This window comes from Trichechus manatus, unplaced genomic scaffold (genome assembly GCF_000243295.1).
Source record: "Trichechus manatus latirostris isolate Lorelei unplaced genomic scaffold, TriManLat1.0 scaffold00024, whole genome shotgun sequence".
NCBI lineage: Eukaryota > Metazoa > Chordata > Mammalia > Sirenia > Trichechidae > Trichechus > Trichechus manatus.
In genome coordinates this window covers 19,228,700-19,243,281 of record NW_004443960.1, presented here as the reverse complement: position 1 = coordinate 19,243,281, position 14,582 = coordinate 19,228,700, and the positions used below count along the sequence as shown (strand labels likewise).

Below are 14,582 nucleotides of genomic sequence, written 5' to 3'. Positions count from 1 at the left end.
AAAAAAAACTTCACCAAAAGAGTAAAAAGAGAACCTACAGACTGGGAAAAAATTTTTGGACATTACAAATCTGACAAAGGTCTAATCTCTAAAATCTACAGGAAAATCCAACACCGCTACCACAAAAAGACAAATAATCCAATTAAAAAATGGGCAAAGGAAATGAACAGGCACTTCACCAAAGAAGACATTCAAGCAGCTAACAAGACACATGAGGAAATGCTCGTGATCATTAGCCATTAGGGAAATGCAAATCAAAACCACAATGAGATACCATCCCACCCCAGCATTACTGGCACGAATCAAAAAAACAGAAAATAACAAATGTTGGAGAGGTTGCAGGGAGATTGGAACTCTTATGCACTGTTGGTGGGAATGCAAAATGGTACAACCATTTTGGAAAACGATATAGTGCTTCCTTAGAAAGCTAGAAATAGAAATACCATACGATCCAGAAATCCCACTCCTAGGAATATATCGTAGAGAAATAAGAGCTGTCACACGAATAGACATATGCACACCCATGTTCATGGCAGCATTGTTCACAATAGCAAAAAGATAGAAACAACCTAGATGCACACCAACAGATGAATGGATAAACTATGGTACATACATACAATGGACTACTACACAAGGATAAAGAACAATGATGAAGCAGCGAAGCATTTCACAACATGGATGAATCTGGAGGGCATTATGCTGAGTGAAATAAGTCAATCACAAAACAACAAATATTGTATGAGACTACTACTATAAAAATTTATGAAAAGGTTTATACACAAAAAGAAACAATCTTTGACGGTTACGAGCGAGGGGAGGGGTGGGGTGGAAAAACACTAAATAGACAACAGATAAGTGGTAACTATGGTGAAGGGTAAGACAGTACATAATATTGGGGAAGCCGGCACAACTTGTTCAGGGGAAGGTCATGGAAGCGCCATGGACAAATCCAAACTCCCTTAAGGACTGAACTGGTGGGCTGAGGGCTGGGGGACCATGGTCTCGGAACATCTAGCTCAACTGGCATAACATAGTTTCTGAAGAAAATGTTCTACATTCTACCTTGGTGAGTAGCATCTGGGTTCTTAAAAGCCTGTGAGCAGCCATCTAAGATAATCCACTGGTCTCATTCCTTCAGGAGCAAGGGAAAATGAAGAAAACTAAAGATACAAGGGAAAGATTAGTCCAAAGGACTAATTGACCACAACTCCACGGCCTCCACCAGACTGAGTCCAGTACAACTAGATGGTCCCCAGCTACCACCACTGACTGCTCTGACAGGGATCACAACGGAGGGTCCCGGACAGAGCAGGAGAAAAATGTAGAACAAAATTCTAACTAAAAAAAAAAGAGACCAGACTTATTGGTCTGACAGAGACTGGAGAAACCCTGTGAGTATGTCCCCTGGACACCCTGTTAGCCCAGTAATGAAGTCACTCCAGAGATTCACCTTTTAGCCAAAGATTAGACAGATCCATAGGACAAAATGAGACTAAGGGTGCGCACCAGCCCAGGGTCAAACATTAGAAGACAAGAGGGGATAGGAAAGCTGGTAATAGGGAACCCAAGGTCGAGAAGGGAGAGTACTGACATGTCATGGGGTTGTTAACTAATGCCATAAAACGATATATGTACTGTTTAATTAGAAGCTAGTTTGTTCTGTAAACCTTCATCTCAAGTTCAATTAAAAAAAAAAAAAACTCCCAAAAACAGTAACAAAAAAGTTCTGGACCAAATGGAGTCACTGGGGAATTCTACCAAACATTTAGAGAAGAATTGACACCAATACTGTTTAAATGCTTCCAAAAGACAGAGAAGGAAGGAAAACTCTCTAATTTATTCTATGAAGAAAATATAACCCTGATACTAAAACCAGACAAAGACATCACAAGAAAAGAAAGCTACAGCCCAGTATCTCTTATGAATATAAATGCAAAAATCCTCAACAAAATACCATAGAACAGAATCCAACAGCATGTTAAAACAGTCATAAACCATGACTAAGTGGGATTCATTCCAGGAATGCAGAATGGTTCAGCATTAGAAAACCAATCAACATAATACACTATATCAACAGAAGAAAGGAAACAAACCACATGATCATCTCTATGGATGCAGAAAAAGCATCTTATAAGACCAAACATGCTTTCTTGATGAAAACCCTAAAGAAGATTGGAATAGAAGGAAAATTCCTCAGTATGATTCAAGTCATATATGAAAAGCCAACAGCCAACATTATAATTAATGGACAAAGACTGAGAGTTTCCCTTGAAGTCAGGAACAAGACAAGGGTGCCTACTCTCACCACTTGCATTCAACATTGTATTAGAAGTCCTAGCCAGAGCAATAAGACAAGAAAAAGAAATAAAAAGGCTATCCAGGTTAGAAAGGAAGAACTAAAATTATTTGTATTCATAAATGATACGATCCTCTATAGAAAATTCCAAAGAGTCTGCAACAAACTTCTACAGCTAATAGACAAATCTAGTAAAGCTGCAGGTTACAAGGTCAACAAACAAAAATCAGTTGGGTTTCTATACACCAGCAATGAGAAATCAGAAAAGGAATTTAGGTAAACAATTCCATTTACAATACAGTCTAAAACAATACAATACCTAGGAATAAATTTAACCATAGAACGTGAATGACTCATATAATGAAAACTACAAAACACTGCTGAAATAGATTAAAAACTTAAATAAATGAAAATATGTTCCAAGTTCAGAGACTGGAAAGTTTAACATTGTTAAAAAGTAAATACTACCTAGAGTGATCTATAGATTCAACCCAATCCTGATCAAAATTCCAACAGCCTTCTTTATAGAAATGGAAAAGCCAATCCTCAACTTTATGTGGACTGGAAGATGCCCCAAATAGCTGAAGCAATTCTTAAGGAAAAGAACAAAGTAGGAGGACTCAAAATTCCTGATTTTAAAACATATTATACAGCTACAGTAATCAAAACAGCCTGGTACTTGCATAACAATAGACACATAAACCAATGGAACAGAACTGAGAATCCAGAAACAAACCTAGACATCTATGGTCAACTGATTTTTGAAAAGGGTGCTAAGACCATTTAATCGGGAAAGGAAAGTCTCTTCAATATATAGTGTTGGGAAAATTGGATTTCCATACGCAGAAAAATGAAACAGGATCCATGCCTTACACTATACACAAAAACAAATTCAAAATGGATTAAGGACCTAAATGTGAAAATTAAAACTATAAAATTCTGAGAAGAAAATGCAGAGGCAATGCTGTCAGGACTCGATTTTGACAATGGATTATCCATACAACAAAAGCACAAACAGCAAAAGACAAAATAAATAAACGGGACTACATAAAAATTAAAAACTTTTACTAAAAATGTGAAAAGACAAGCTACTGACTAGAACAGTATCTTCAGAAACCATATATCCAATAAGAAACTAATAATCAAAATATATATATCAAACTTCGACAACGAAAAGACAAATAACCCAATCATAAAATGGATAAAGGACTTGAATAGACATTTAACCAAAGAGGACATTCAAATGGCCACCAAACACATGAAAAGATGCTCAATGTCATCAGCCATCACAGAGATGCAAACCCAAACCATAATGAGATACCATTTCACTCCCACAAGAATGGCTAAGATTAAAAAACAGAAAATAACAAATGGTGAGGATGTGGGGAAATTGGAAACCTTATTCATTGCTGGTGGGAATGCAAAATGGTACAGTCTTAGTGGAAAACTGTGTGGCAGTTCCTCAAAACACTAACAGTGTAACTACCACATGACCCAGAAATTCCACTCCGAGGTATGTACCCGAAAGACTCGAAAGCAGACACTCAAACAGAGACTTGTACACCAGTATTCATTGCAGCACCATTCTCAATAGCCAAAAAATAGAAACAACCTAAATAATTGCCCAACAACAGATGAATGGATAAACAAAAATGTGGTACATACATACAATGGAATACTACTCAGCCAGTGGAAGAAACAAAGTCTTGATACATGCTACAATATGGATGGAGCATGAAGGCATTATGCTGAAACGAGTCAGTCACAAAAGGATAAATATTGTATGACCTCACTTACATTAAAAAAAAAAAAAGGCAAATGTATACAGACCAAAGTTTATTAGTGGTTACCAGGGGCAAGAGGGTGGGGCAAAGGGGTAGTTATTGCTTATGGAGTACCAACTTTCAGTTTATGGTAACAGAAAAATCACACTGATTAAGGGTAGGGTAGCACAGCCAATTACTGTAAGCGCTGTCAATAAGTTGTACACCTGTAAAAAGTTGAATTGACAAAAGCTGTGTGAGAGACAAATTTACAACAATGACAAAAAAAAAGTAGCTGCTGAGGCTCTTATGTACAACTAAATATCTCACAGGATTTGGTTCCTCTGTTTGCAAGTTTAGGGTCATGGTTTCATGGGACATCCCAGTTAACTGGAATAATAACGTGTTTAGTGCTTCTGTTCTGGTTCCTAGTTTATTGCATAGTTCTTGTGGTCTTAAAAACTTGCAAGCAGTCATCTTAGGCACAACAATTGGTCTCTATTCATCTGGAGCAACAGAGTAAGGAGAGTCAGAACAGGAGGAGGAAACGGAATGTGTGGCTAACCGCCTCAATGAATAACGACCTCTTTTGCCATAAGACCAGAAGAACTGGATGGTGCCTGGCTACCATTACTGAACATTTTGATCAAAGATTCCATGGAAGAATCCTGATCAAAAGGGGGGAAATGTAGAACAGAATCTTAAATTCTCATAGACTCTGGACTTTCTGAAGCCATGGAGGCTGGATGAACCCCTGCAACTACTGTCCTGAGATAGTCTTTAAACCTTAAACCAAAAATATTCCCTGAAGTCTTCTTAAAACAAAACAACAGTTTAACTTAACCAGCAAAAATGTCTGTCTTGAGCATTATGCTCTTTTAAGAACTATCTATGTGGGACCAAATTGACAACGGCAACTCAAAAGATTAGACAGGAACCTTAGAGCGCAGTGAGTTTATGTTAATGAGGGAGGAACAACTCAGAAAACGAGTGTGAGAATGGTTGCCCAACTCGAATAATGTAACCAATGTCACTGAAATGTACACATAGAAACTACTGGATTGGTGTACGTTCTACTGTGTATATTCTGAACAACAACAAATAAAATTTAAGAATTAACTGAAATAAAACAAGGAAATATACAAACGAAGGGCTGGCTTACATGCTTTTGTGAGTGTGTGCTCACGCTTAAGATGAGGCAGCACAAGGGAGGATCCCCAGTGGATCTATTCCTCTTTTCCCCGTGGATTTGGGCAAGATTGGGTGGGGGAATATGCTAATATGACTATATGATACAACTATGTGATTTTTAAAAAGCTTGAACTATGAATATATGATACAACCGTATGATTCTTAAGAAGCTTTAACTGTGAATTGAATGTGAGTACCTTAAGAGAGGTTTAGTACAAGATAAGAGGTTTAGTACAAGATATGATACTGTATTATGGTATCAAAGCTCAACTATATCAATATACATGCTTTTGGAACCTGACAAGCAGATAGAAGCTGGCTATGAACCAGAGTGACTAGGCCTAGGAGAAGTCTTCACCCTATGAAGATAGGATGGACTGGACTAATCGTTAACGACTAATTTGGACTGAGATTGTAACACTGCCATTTATGCACAGGGAAGAAAGATTAGTTCTCCAAATGTAAGCATGTGAAAGAACCTATGACCAGAGAGCCAGAGGGTGAACTGTGAGGTGTGGAATCACCTCACTGAAAGCCATCTGGCTTTTTGTTCTTGGTTCTTTCGAGCTGTACCAGCACCTAAGACTAATGAATGGGTGCTGACCAGATGAAGAGGGACCACCTGGGAGCCTGACACTAAGTCTCATGAGTCATGATGTAATCTATCATGGCCATGTGGTGAGGTCAAGAAAGGCTTTGGAAGACAGAGGATCAGGGAGCTTCCTGGTTGTTGACCATGCATGGGAGATGGCAGCGAGTACTTCTGTGGGACATGCCAAGTTCTGTGTTGTGACTTCTCCCAGACCTCACCTATGTGTTTCTTCATTTGTATCCTTTTTTATTAAAGCTATTATTGAAAGTATGGTGTCTCTTGTGAGCTCTGTGAGTTTTCCAGAAAATTAATAGACCCAGAAGAGCAGGGAAACCAGCTGATCTGAAGTGGATGGAGTCATGTGGACTCCCGTGCTTTCTGCTAGTACTCTGGGGGAGTAGAGGAAAATCCCAGTTTTGAGGCCAGCTGGTCTGAGAAGAACAGAGTCATGTGGACTCCTGAACTTGCCGCTGGTATCTGCTGACCTAGCCCTTTGTGGCTAGGGATGAGAGAGAGAAGGGGCTGGCTGGTATGAAGTGGACAGTGTCACGGGGACTCTTAAAATTAAAAAAAAAAAAAAGAGAAGGGAATACCTCCTAACTCATTCTATGAGGCTAATGCTTTTGTTGTTGTATGGCATTGGGTGGCTTTTGACTCACAGTATCCCCGCTGACAAAGTAGAACTGCCTTATAGAGCTTTCTAGACTGTAATCTTTATGGAAACAGATCATCAGGGCTTTCTCCCATGGAGCCACTGGGTAGGTTAAAACCATCAACCTTTAAGTTAGCAGCCAAGTGCTTAACTGTTATGGCTGGGAGAAGTCACAGCACAGAACTTGCGTGTCCCACAGAAGTACTCACTACCATCTCTCATGCATGGTCACCAACCAGGAAGCTCCCTGATCCTCTGTCTTCCAAGGCCTTTACTGACCTCACCACACGGCCATGACAGATTACATCATAACTTGTGAGACTCAGTGTCAGTCCCCCAGGTGGTCCCTCATCGTCTGGTCAGCACGCAGGGAGCCTTAGGCTAACATTGCCCTGATACTAAAATCATACAGAGACACCACACGAAAAGAAAACTACAGACCAATATCCCTTATGAATACAGATGCAAAAATCCTCAACAAAATACTAGCAAACTGAATCCAAAACTATATTAAAAGGATTACACACTGTAATCAAGTGGGATTTATCCCAGGAATGCAAGGGAGGTTCAATATTAAAAAAACAATGTAATATACCACATTAATAGAACAAAGGAAAAGAACCATATAATCATTTCAATTGATGCAGGGAAGGCATCTGACAAAACCCAACACCCTTTCATAATAAAAGTATTCAATAAGATAGAAATAAAGGGAAATTACTCAATTTGATAAAGTACATTTATGAAAAACTCATAGCTAACATCATACTGAATATCACCACTGCTATTCAACATCGTACTGGAAGTATTAGAGAAATTAGGCAAAAGTAAATAAAAGGTATCCAAATCGGGTAGGAAGAAGTAAAACTATCCCTTCTCACATATGACATGATTCTATATATAGAAGACCCCAAAAAATCCACAAAAAAGCTATTAAAACTAATAAATGAAGTCAGCAAAATGGAAGGATACTAGATCAACACACAAAAATCATTCAGGTTTTTGTATCTCAGTAACAAGCAATTTGAAAGAAAATTAAGGAAACAATTCCATTTACAATGGCATACAAGAGGAAGATACGTAAGAATAAATTCAACCAGAGACGTGAAAGACTTGTACACAGAAAACTATAAAGCATTACTGAAAGAACTGAAAGAACATCTAAATAAATGGAAGGGCATTCCATGTTCATGGATCAGAGGACTTAATATTGTAGAGATACTTCCTACAGCCATCTATAGATTCAACGCAATACCCATCAAACTTCCAACACCCTTCTTTACAGAACGGGAAAAGCTAGTCCTCAAGTTTATCTGGAACTGCAAAGGGCCTTGAATAGCCAAAGCAATCTTGAAAAAGAAGAATGGAGTAGAAGGACTCACATCTCCCAATCTCAAAATATAAAACAAAGCTACAGTTATCAAAACAGTCTGGAACTGGTATAATGATAGGCATACAGACCAATGAAATAAAATTTAGTGTCCAGAGATAAGCATGCACAACTGGTCTTCAAAGAGGGTGTAAATCCATCCAATGGAGAAAGAATAGTCTCTTCAGCTAATGGTGCTGGAAAAATTTTATTTCCACATGCAAAATAATGAAGTTGGACCCGTACTTCGCACCACATACAAGAAACTAACTCAAAATGGATCAAAGACTTTAATGTAAGATCTGTTGTTGTTAGGTGTCGTCAAGTTGGTTCTAACTCACAGTGTACAACATAATGAAACACTGCCTAGTGCTGCACCATCCTCACAATTGTTGCTATGTTTGAGCCCATTGTTGCAACCACTGTGTCAACCCATCTCATCGAGGATCTTCCTCTTTTTCATTGACCCTCTACTTTACCAAATGTAAAAAGTCTTACATTTATTGTTTTAGGTTTTAATGTAAGACCTAAAACCATAAAACTCTTAGAATAAAACAGGGGTAATGCTTTGGAACCTAGACTTCCACAATGGATTCTTAGATACGACACCGAAAGCACAAGTGACCAAAGACAAAACAGATAAAGGGTACCCGAACAAAATCTAAAAAAAAAATTGTTCATCAAAGTACTTTATTACTCAAGTGAAGATACAATCTACAGACTGGGAGAAAATATTTGTGAACCATATATTGGATAAGGGTTTTAATGTCAGGACTATATGAAGAACTCCTACAACTTAACAAGAATAAGACAAAATAGCCCAATAAAAAATGGCCAAAAGATCTGAATAGGTATTTCACCAAAGAAAATAGACAAACAGCCAAAAAGTAGAGAAGATGCTCAATCTCATTAGTCATTGTTGTTCTTGTTAGCTGCCATCAGGTCGATTCTGACTCACAGTGACCCCATGTGTGCAGAGAAGAACTGCTCCATAGGGTTTCCAAGGTTGTGGCCTACTGGAAGCAGACTTCCAGGCCTGTCTTCTGAGACGCCTCTGGTTGGCTTCAAACCGCCAACGTATCAGCTAATAATCAAGCACTTAACAATCTGCACCACTCAGGGACTTCCACTAGCCATTAAACCAAAACCACTGCTGTTGAATCAATTGTGACTCATAGTGGCGCTATAGGACAGAGTAGAACTGCCCCATAGGGTTTCCAAGGAGCGGCTGATCAATTCAAACTGCCGACCTTTTGGTTAGCTGCCAAGCTCTTAACCACTGTGCCAGCAGGGCTCTCCATTAACCATTAAGAAGATGTAAATCAAAACCAAAAATGAGATACCACTTTACTCCCACTATGATGGCTAAGATTAAAAAAAAGGAAAACAACAAATGTTCACGAGATCGTGGAGAAACTGGAACCCTCATCCATTGCTGGTGGCAATGCAAAATGTGGTACAGCCACAAAGTTAAACACTGAACTTCCATATGACCCACAAATTCCACTCTTAGGTATATACTCACAAGAAGTGAAGGCACAAATGAAAAGAGAAACCTGTACACCAATGTTCACTGCAGCACTATTTACAATAGCCAAAAGATGGAAATAACCTAAATGTCCATCAACAGATGAATGGATAAACAAAATGCAGTATATCCATACAATGGAATATTACTCAGCCATAAAGAGAAATGAAGTCCTGATACATGCTACAACATGGATGAACCTTGAAAACATTATGCTAAGTGAAGTAAGGCAATCACAAAAGGGCAAATATTGTATGATGTCACTTATATGAAAAGAAGCCCTGGTGACACAGTGGTTAAGAGCTCGGCTGCTAACTGAAAGGTCAGTGGTTCGAACCCACGAGCTGCTCCACAGGAGAAAAATGTGGCAATCTGCTTCCATAAAGGTTACAGCCTTGGAAATCCTATGGGGCTGTTGTACTCTGTCCTTTAGGGTTGCTATGAGTCAGAATCGACTCAATGGCAATGGGTTTGTTTTTGGTTTTATTTATATGAAGTATCTAAAACAGGCAAATGCATAGACTCCAAAGTTTATTAGTGGTTACCAGGGGCAGGAGGGAAGGGAAAAAGGGAAAGCACTGTTCGGGAAGCACTGAGTTTCTGTTTATGGTGATGGAAAATTTGGCAAGAGACGTTAGTAATGGTTGTACAACATGGTTAATGTAATTAGTGTCACTAAATTGTACATGTGAAAAATCTTCAATTTGCAAATTTTATAAACCTTTACAACAAATAAAAAAAAGAAAAAAAGAAATGAGAAGTCATCTGCAGGATATACTTTCAAGGGAAAAAAACCAGGTACAAAATAGTGCTAATAGCATGTGTAAGAAGAAAGGGAGGAATGTGAACAAATACATGTATTTATTGATATTTGTTAAAAGAGGCAATGATAAGTATATACCAAAACCCAATAAAGTTGGATTATCTACAGGAATAAGGTATAAAGGATAGGAATGGATGTACTGAATATACCTTGTTATAGAGTTTTGGCTCAAGAATTAAGTAAGTATTTTCATATTCAAAATGTACGATTAAACTTTATTCAAATCCCTAGAAACTGGAAACACACTGAAGTTATAGAATTTTATTTTACATCAAGTTGATGACAAAACTACACAGAGAAAAAAGAAATGTTTCAATTGACTGTATATCCACAGAAGAATATATTTTAAGGACAAATAGACATGCAAAAAATGCTAAAATTCATGCAATAGTCTTACTATCATTAAACATACCGTTATTACTTAGAAAATATAGTGCGATACAGTGAATAATACTGTTAATACTGTTAGGACCCAAAATTTTCAGGCTAAGTTTAAAAAATTAAATAAGTTACATAAAAACCATGTAATATTATATACGAATTGAAAATATTATATACTCACTTTTTCTTTTCAAAAATGCCTATGTTGGTTTCTGGTTTTCGCTCAGAGATAGAGACAGCTGGAAACAGCATCGTTCCCATTCTTAAAACAAACCCAAAAAGCTAGATAAACTGCAAATTAATAGCTTTTCTTGAACCTGTCAGAGAACTGAGGTCTCAGAGCAAACAGGTAACCTGAAAACAGGGAAAACAGGACCTGAACATTTTCTTACCTGGAATAAGCAATGCTGAAAACCTGACAAACTCGTAAAAAAAAGACCAAACCCATTGCCATCGAGCCAATTCCAACTCATTGAGATCCTATGGGACAGAGAAGAACTGCCTCATGGAATTTCCATGGAGCTGCTGGTGGATTTGAACTGCCGACCTTTTGGCTAGCAGCCAAGCTCATAACCACTGAGCCACCAGAGCTCCATAATATGTTCAGCTTTCAACAAAAATTATGAAGCATATGAAAAAGGAAAATAAAAGTCTTAAGAGACAAAGCAGACGTTAGAACCAGACTCAGATATGACACAGATGTTGAAACTATCAGATAATTTAAAATAACTATTATTAATATGTTTAAAGCTCTAATGCAGAAGGCAGACAAAATGCAGGATTAGACAGGTAATTTCAGCAGAGACACAGACACTGTAAGAACAAATGGAAATGCCAGAAATCAAAAACACAGTAACAGAGTTGAAGGATGCCTTTAACGGGTCATCAGTAGACTCCATATAGCTCAGAAATGAATCCATAAACTTGAAGATAAGTCAAAAGAAATTACCCAAACTAAAACACAAAGAGAAAAAAAGAGTGGGGGCTGGGGGAAGAAACCAGAACAAATTATCCAAGGGCTTTGGGAAAATATCAAATGGTCTAATATACACGTAATTTGAATACCAGAAGGTGAAGAAAGAGAAAACCAGGCAGTAGAAATATTTGAAGAAAGGATGGCTGAGAACTTCCCAACATTTGTGACAGGCCAAGTAGGGTTTATGCCAGGAATGCAAGGCTGGTTCAACATTGAAAATTCAATCAATGTAATCCACCATTAACATAACGAAGGAGAATAACAGAATAAAAGAGAAAATCTAAACGATCTTATCAGTAGATACAAAAGGCATTTGGCAAAATTCAACAACCATTTGTGATTAAAAACTAGGAATATAAGGTAACTTTCTTAACCTAATAAAAAAGCTATATATGAAAAACTGACAGCTAAAATCATACATACTTGATAGGGAGAGACTGAAATCCACCCCCCTAAGATCAGGAACAAGGTAATGATGGCCTCTCTCACCACTCTTACTCAGCATTGTACTGAAGTCCTAGTGGCTACAGTAAGGCAAGGAAAAGAAATAAAAGGCATATACATTGGAGACCATGGGGTAAAACCGTCTTTTATTTGCAGATGACATGATTGTCTATGTAGGAAATCCCAAAGAATCTACCAAAAAGAAAAATCCTAGAAATAAGTTTAAGAAGGTCTCAGGATATGTGATCAATATAAAAAAGTTGTATTAAATATACTAACAATTATTAACCAGAATTTGAAACTTTAAAATCAATTATCATTTAAAATAGCACCAAAAATACTTAGGTATAAATCAAACAAAATATGTGTTTAATCTCTATGCTGAAAACTACAGAACACTGAAGAAAGAAATCAAAGATCAAATAAAGGAATATACAGTGTTCACGGATTGGAAAACTTAGTATCTTTAAGATGTGAATTCTCCCCAATTTGATATATAGATTCAGCAAGATCCCAATCGAAATCCCAGCAAGGCTTTTGCAGATATCAACAAACTGACTCTAAAATTTATGTAAAAAGGAAAATGAACTACAACAGCCAAAGTAATTCTGACAAAGAAAACTTAAGTTGGAGAACTCAAACAAAAAACCTATCTGTAGGCTCTGGAGAGTGAACAAAAGCCAGGAAGATTTTAGAAGGGTGGAAACTTGAAAGCACTGGGTGAAATACTTGGTTTTGTTTAATGACTTTAGTCTAAGGGCAGGCTGCAGTTGCAGTACAGGTATAAAAGCAAAATCCATTGCCATCGAGTCGATTGGGACTCATAATTTGGATTGAAAACCTGCCTTCTTTCTAAACAGAGCCACAGTGACCACAGTGAAGGAGGGAATCCAAAAAAGGAGAGAATCAGAGAAAGAAAACACCAAATTCTATGCGTAAACTCTACTCAAGTGTCTGGCTGACCCGTGAGTCGTGCATAAATAGAAAATGCTCAAAGCAACTTTCTATCTAAGCTGCAGGTTTCTTCTAAATTTCCTGCCAACTTTGCATAAAATAAAAGAACTAAAACAAACTGAGCTTCTCGAAGCATTTCCATATCCTGCGCCACCATTTATTGAACATTTACTATGTGCCAGCAACGAATATTATCACGTTTAAATATCACAACCATCTTATGAGATGGGTATCGTTCCTATCCTTAGAGGAATCAGGCAGTTTCCCTTAGTTCACACAGCAGATAAAGGGCAGAGTCAGGACTACAACCAGGCCATTTGCCTCAAACCCCTGCTCTCAAATACTACTTTGCACCGCGAAAATAAAATTCGTGACTTTCTGGCGTCTTTTTGTCTGATTTGTTCTGGTTAGCTGTGCATGTTTCTGGGGGACAGTGGACCGTTCGGCACCTTAACTATCTCGGGCATTTGTGTTTATTTATTGTGGTGGTGGGGAGCACCTGCAGTCTCTGCGTGCACAGCGCGACGGCCTCCGGGCCGAGTCCGGAAAGAAGCGGCCAGAGCAGAGAAAGCTGGGGAGCAGGAGGAAGGGCGGGGAGTTTCCGGACACTCACCGCTCAGGACTCACAACCGCCAACGTCACCACCACCTCCGCTGAGGGGCACGCGTCGAGCCGGGGGCAGCGCCTCCTCCCAATGCTGTCGTCAACCGCCCAGCCGCGCCGCCGGCACCCGCGGTCAGGTATACCGCCCTTGCCCGAAGGCGTGGACCACACGCAGCACGCAACGACCCCGTGCCCGCGCGTCGTTCTCATGCCTGCGCGCCGACCACGTGCCCACGTGCTCGCATGCCCACCCCGCGCCACGGCCCCGCCCCCGCTCCAGCGTACACCGCTTCAGCCCCTCCCCTCGCGCGCCCCAGCTCACCCAGCCCCTTCCTAGCAGACCGGGCGCTGCCACTTGATCCCCCCACCGGCCCAGCTCCCGGGATTATCAGCCCGTGACCCCTCCGCGCGTGGGGCCTCCACCCACCTTATCCCACGCGCATTGCCCGGCGCTCCCAGTTCCTGAAAAGGACCGCACGTCGTGCCCTTTCTCATGCTTCCCTGGTTCTCGGCTCCACCCTCCCAGTGGACCCCACAATCCCGCTTCTCTCGGGGGCACCCCTCTCCCTCAGGTCTCAGGGTCACCCTCAGCGGACCCAGCCGCTGGCAGCAGGATGCCTAAGGCCGTCTCCAGAGTCTGTTGGCGGTTATCAGAGAACTTCCAGAGGCGGAGACACAGAGGCTTGCAAACCACCCAAAGGTCCCTTTTCTGAGGCGGACCCAGCGCACTGCGCGCCGGCCACGCGTCCCTTTCGCCAGCGCATGCGGCTGTTCTACCCCAATCCTCCACTCAAGAGCGGATTAACCAGTAAACACGGTAATGAACACGGTATGGCCGGGTTTACAGTAAGCTAGGTACCATGTGTTTAATAGTATTTACTTACTAATCTGAGATGTGAAAAACAGGTGAAATTGTGCGCTACAGATTTGTAAATAAACACATTTAAGCCTGTAGGTACCTTACTTATTGGGTAATCCGTCCCTGCCTCCATCCCTGTCCCTGCCTCCAC

The 14,582-nt window shown here is 39.8% G+C and overlaps 1 protein-coding gene across 1 annotated transcript in view; it reads right to left on the bottom strand.

Annotated features, from left to right (window-relative positions):
- The window catches only part of LOC101344283 (ATP-binding cassette sub-family A member 3-like), a 223,043-nt gene extending 209,261 nt beyond the window's left edge, over window positions 1–13,782 (bottom strand). The window contains exon 1 of the mRNA XM_004373451.2: window positions 13,597–13,782. Within this exon, the coding sequence (XP_004373508.1) occupies window positions 13,597–13,782 (186 nt within the window). The remainder of the gene's footprint in view (window positions 1–13,596) is intronic.
- Between the last annotated feature and the right edge of the window lie 800 nt (window positions 13,783–14,582).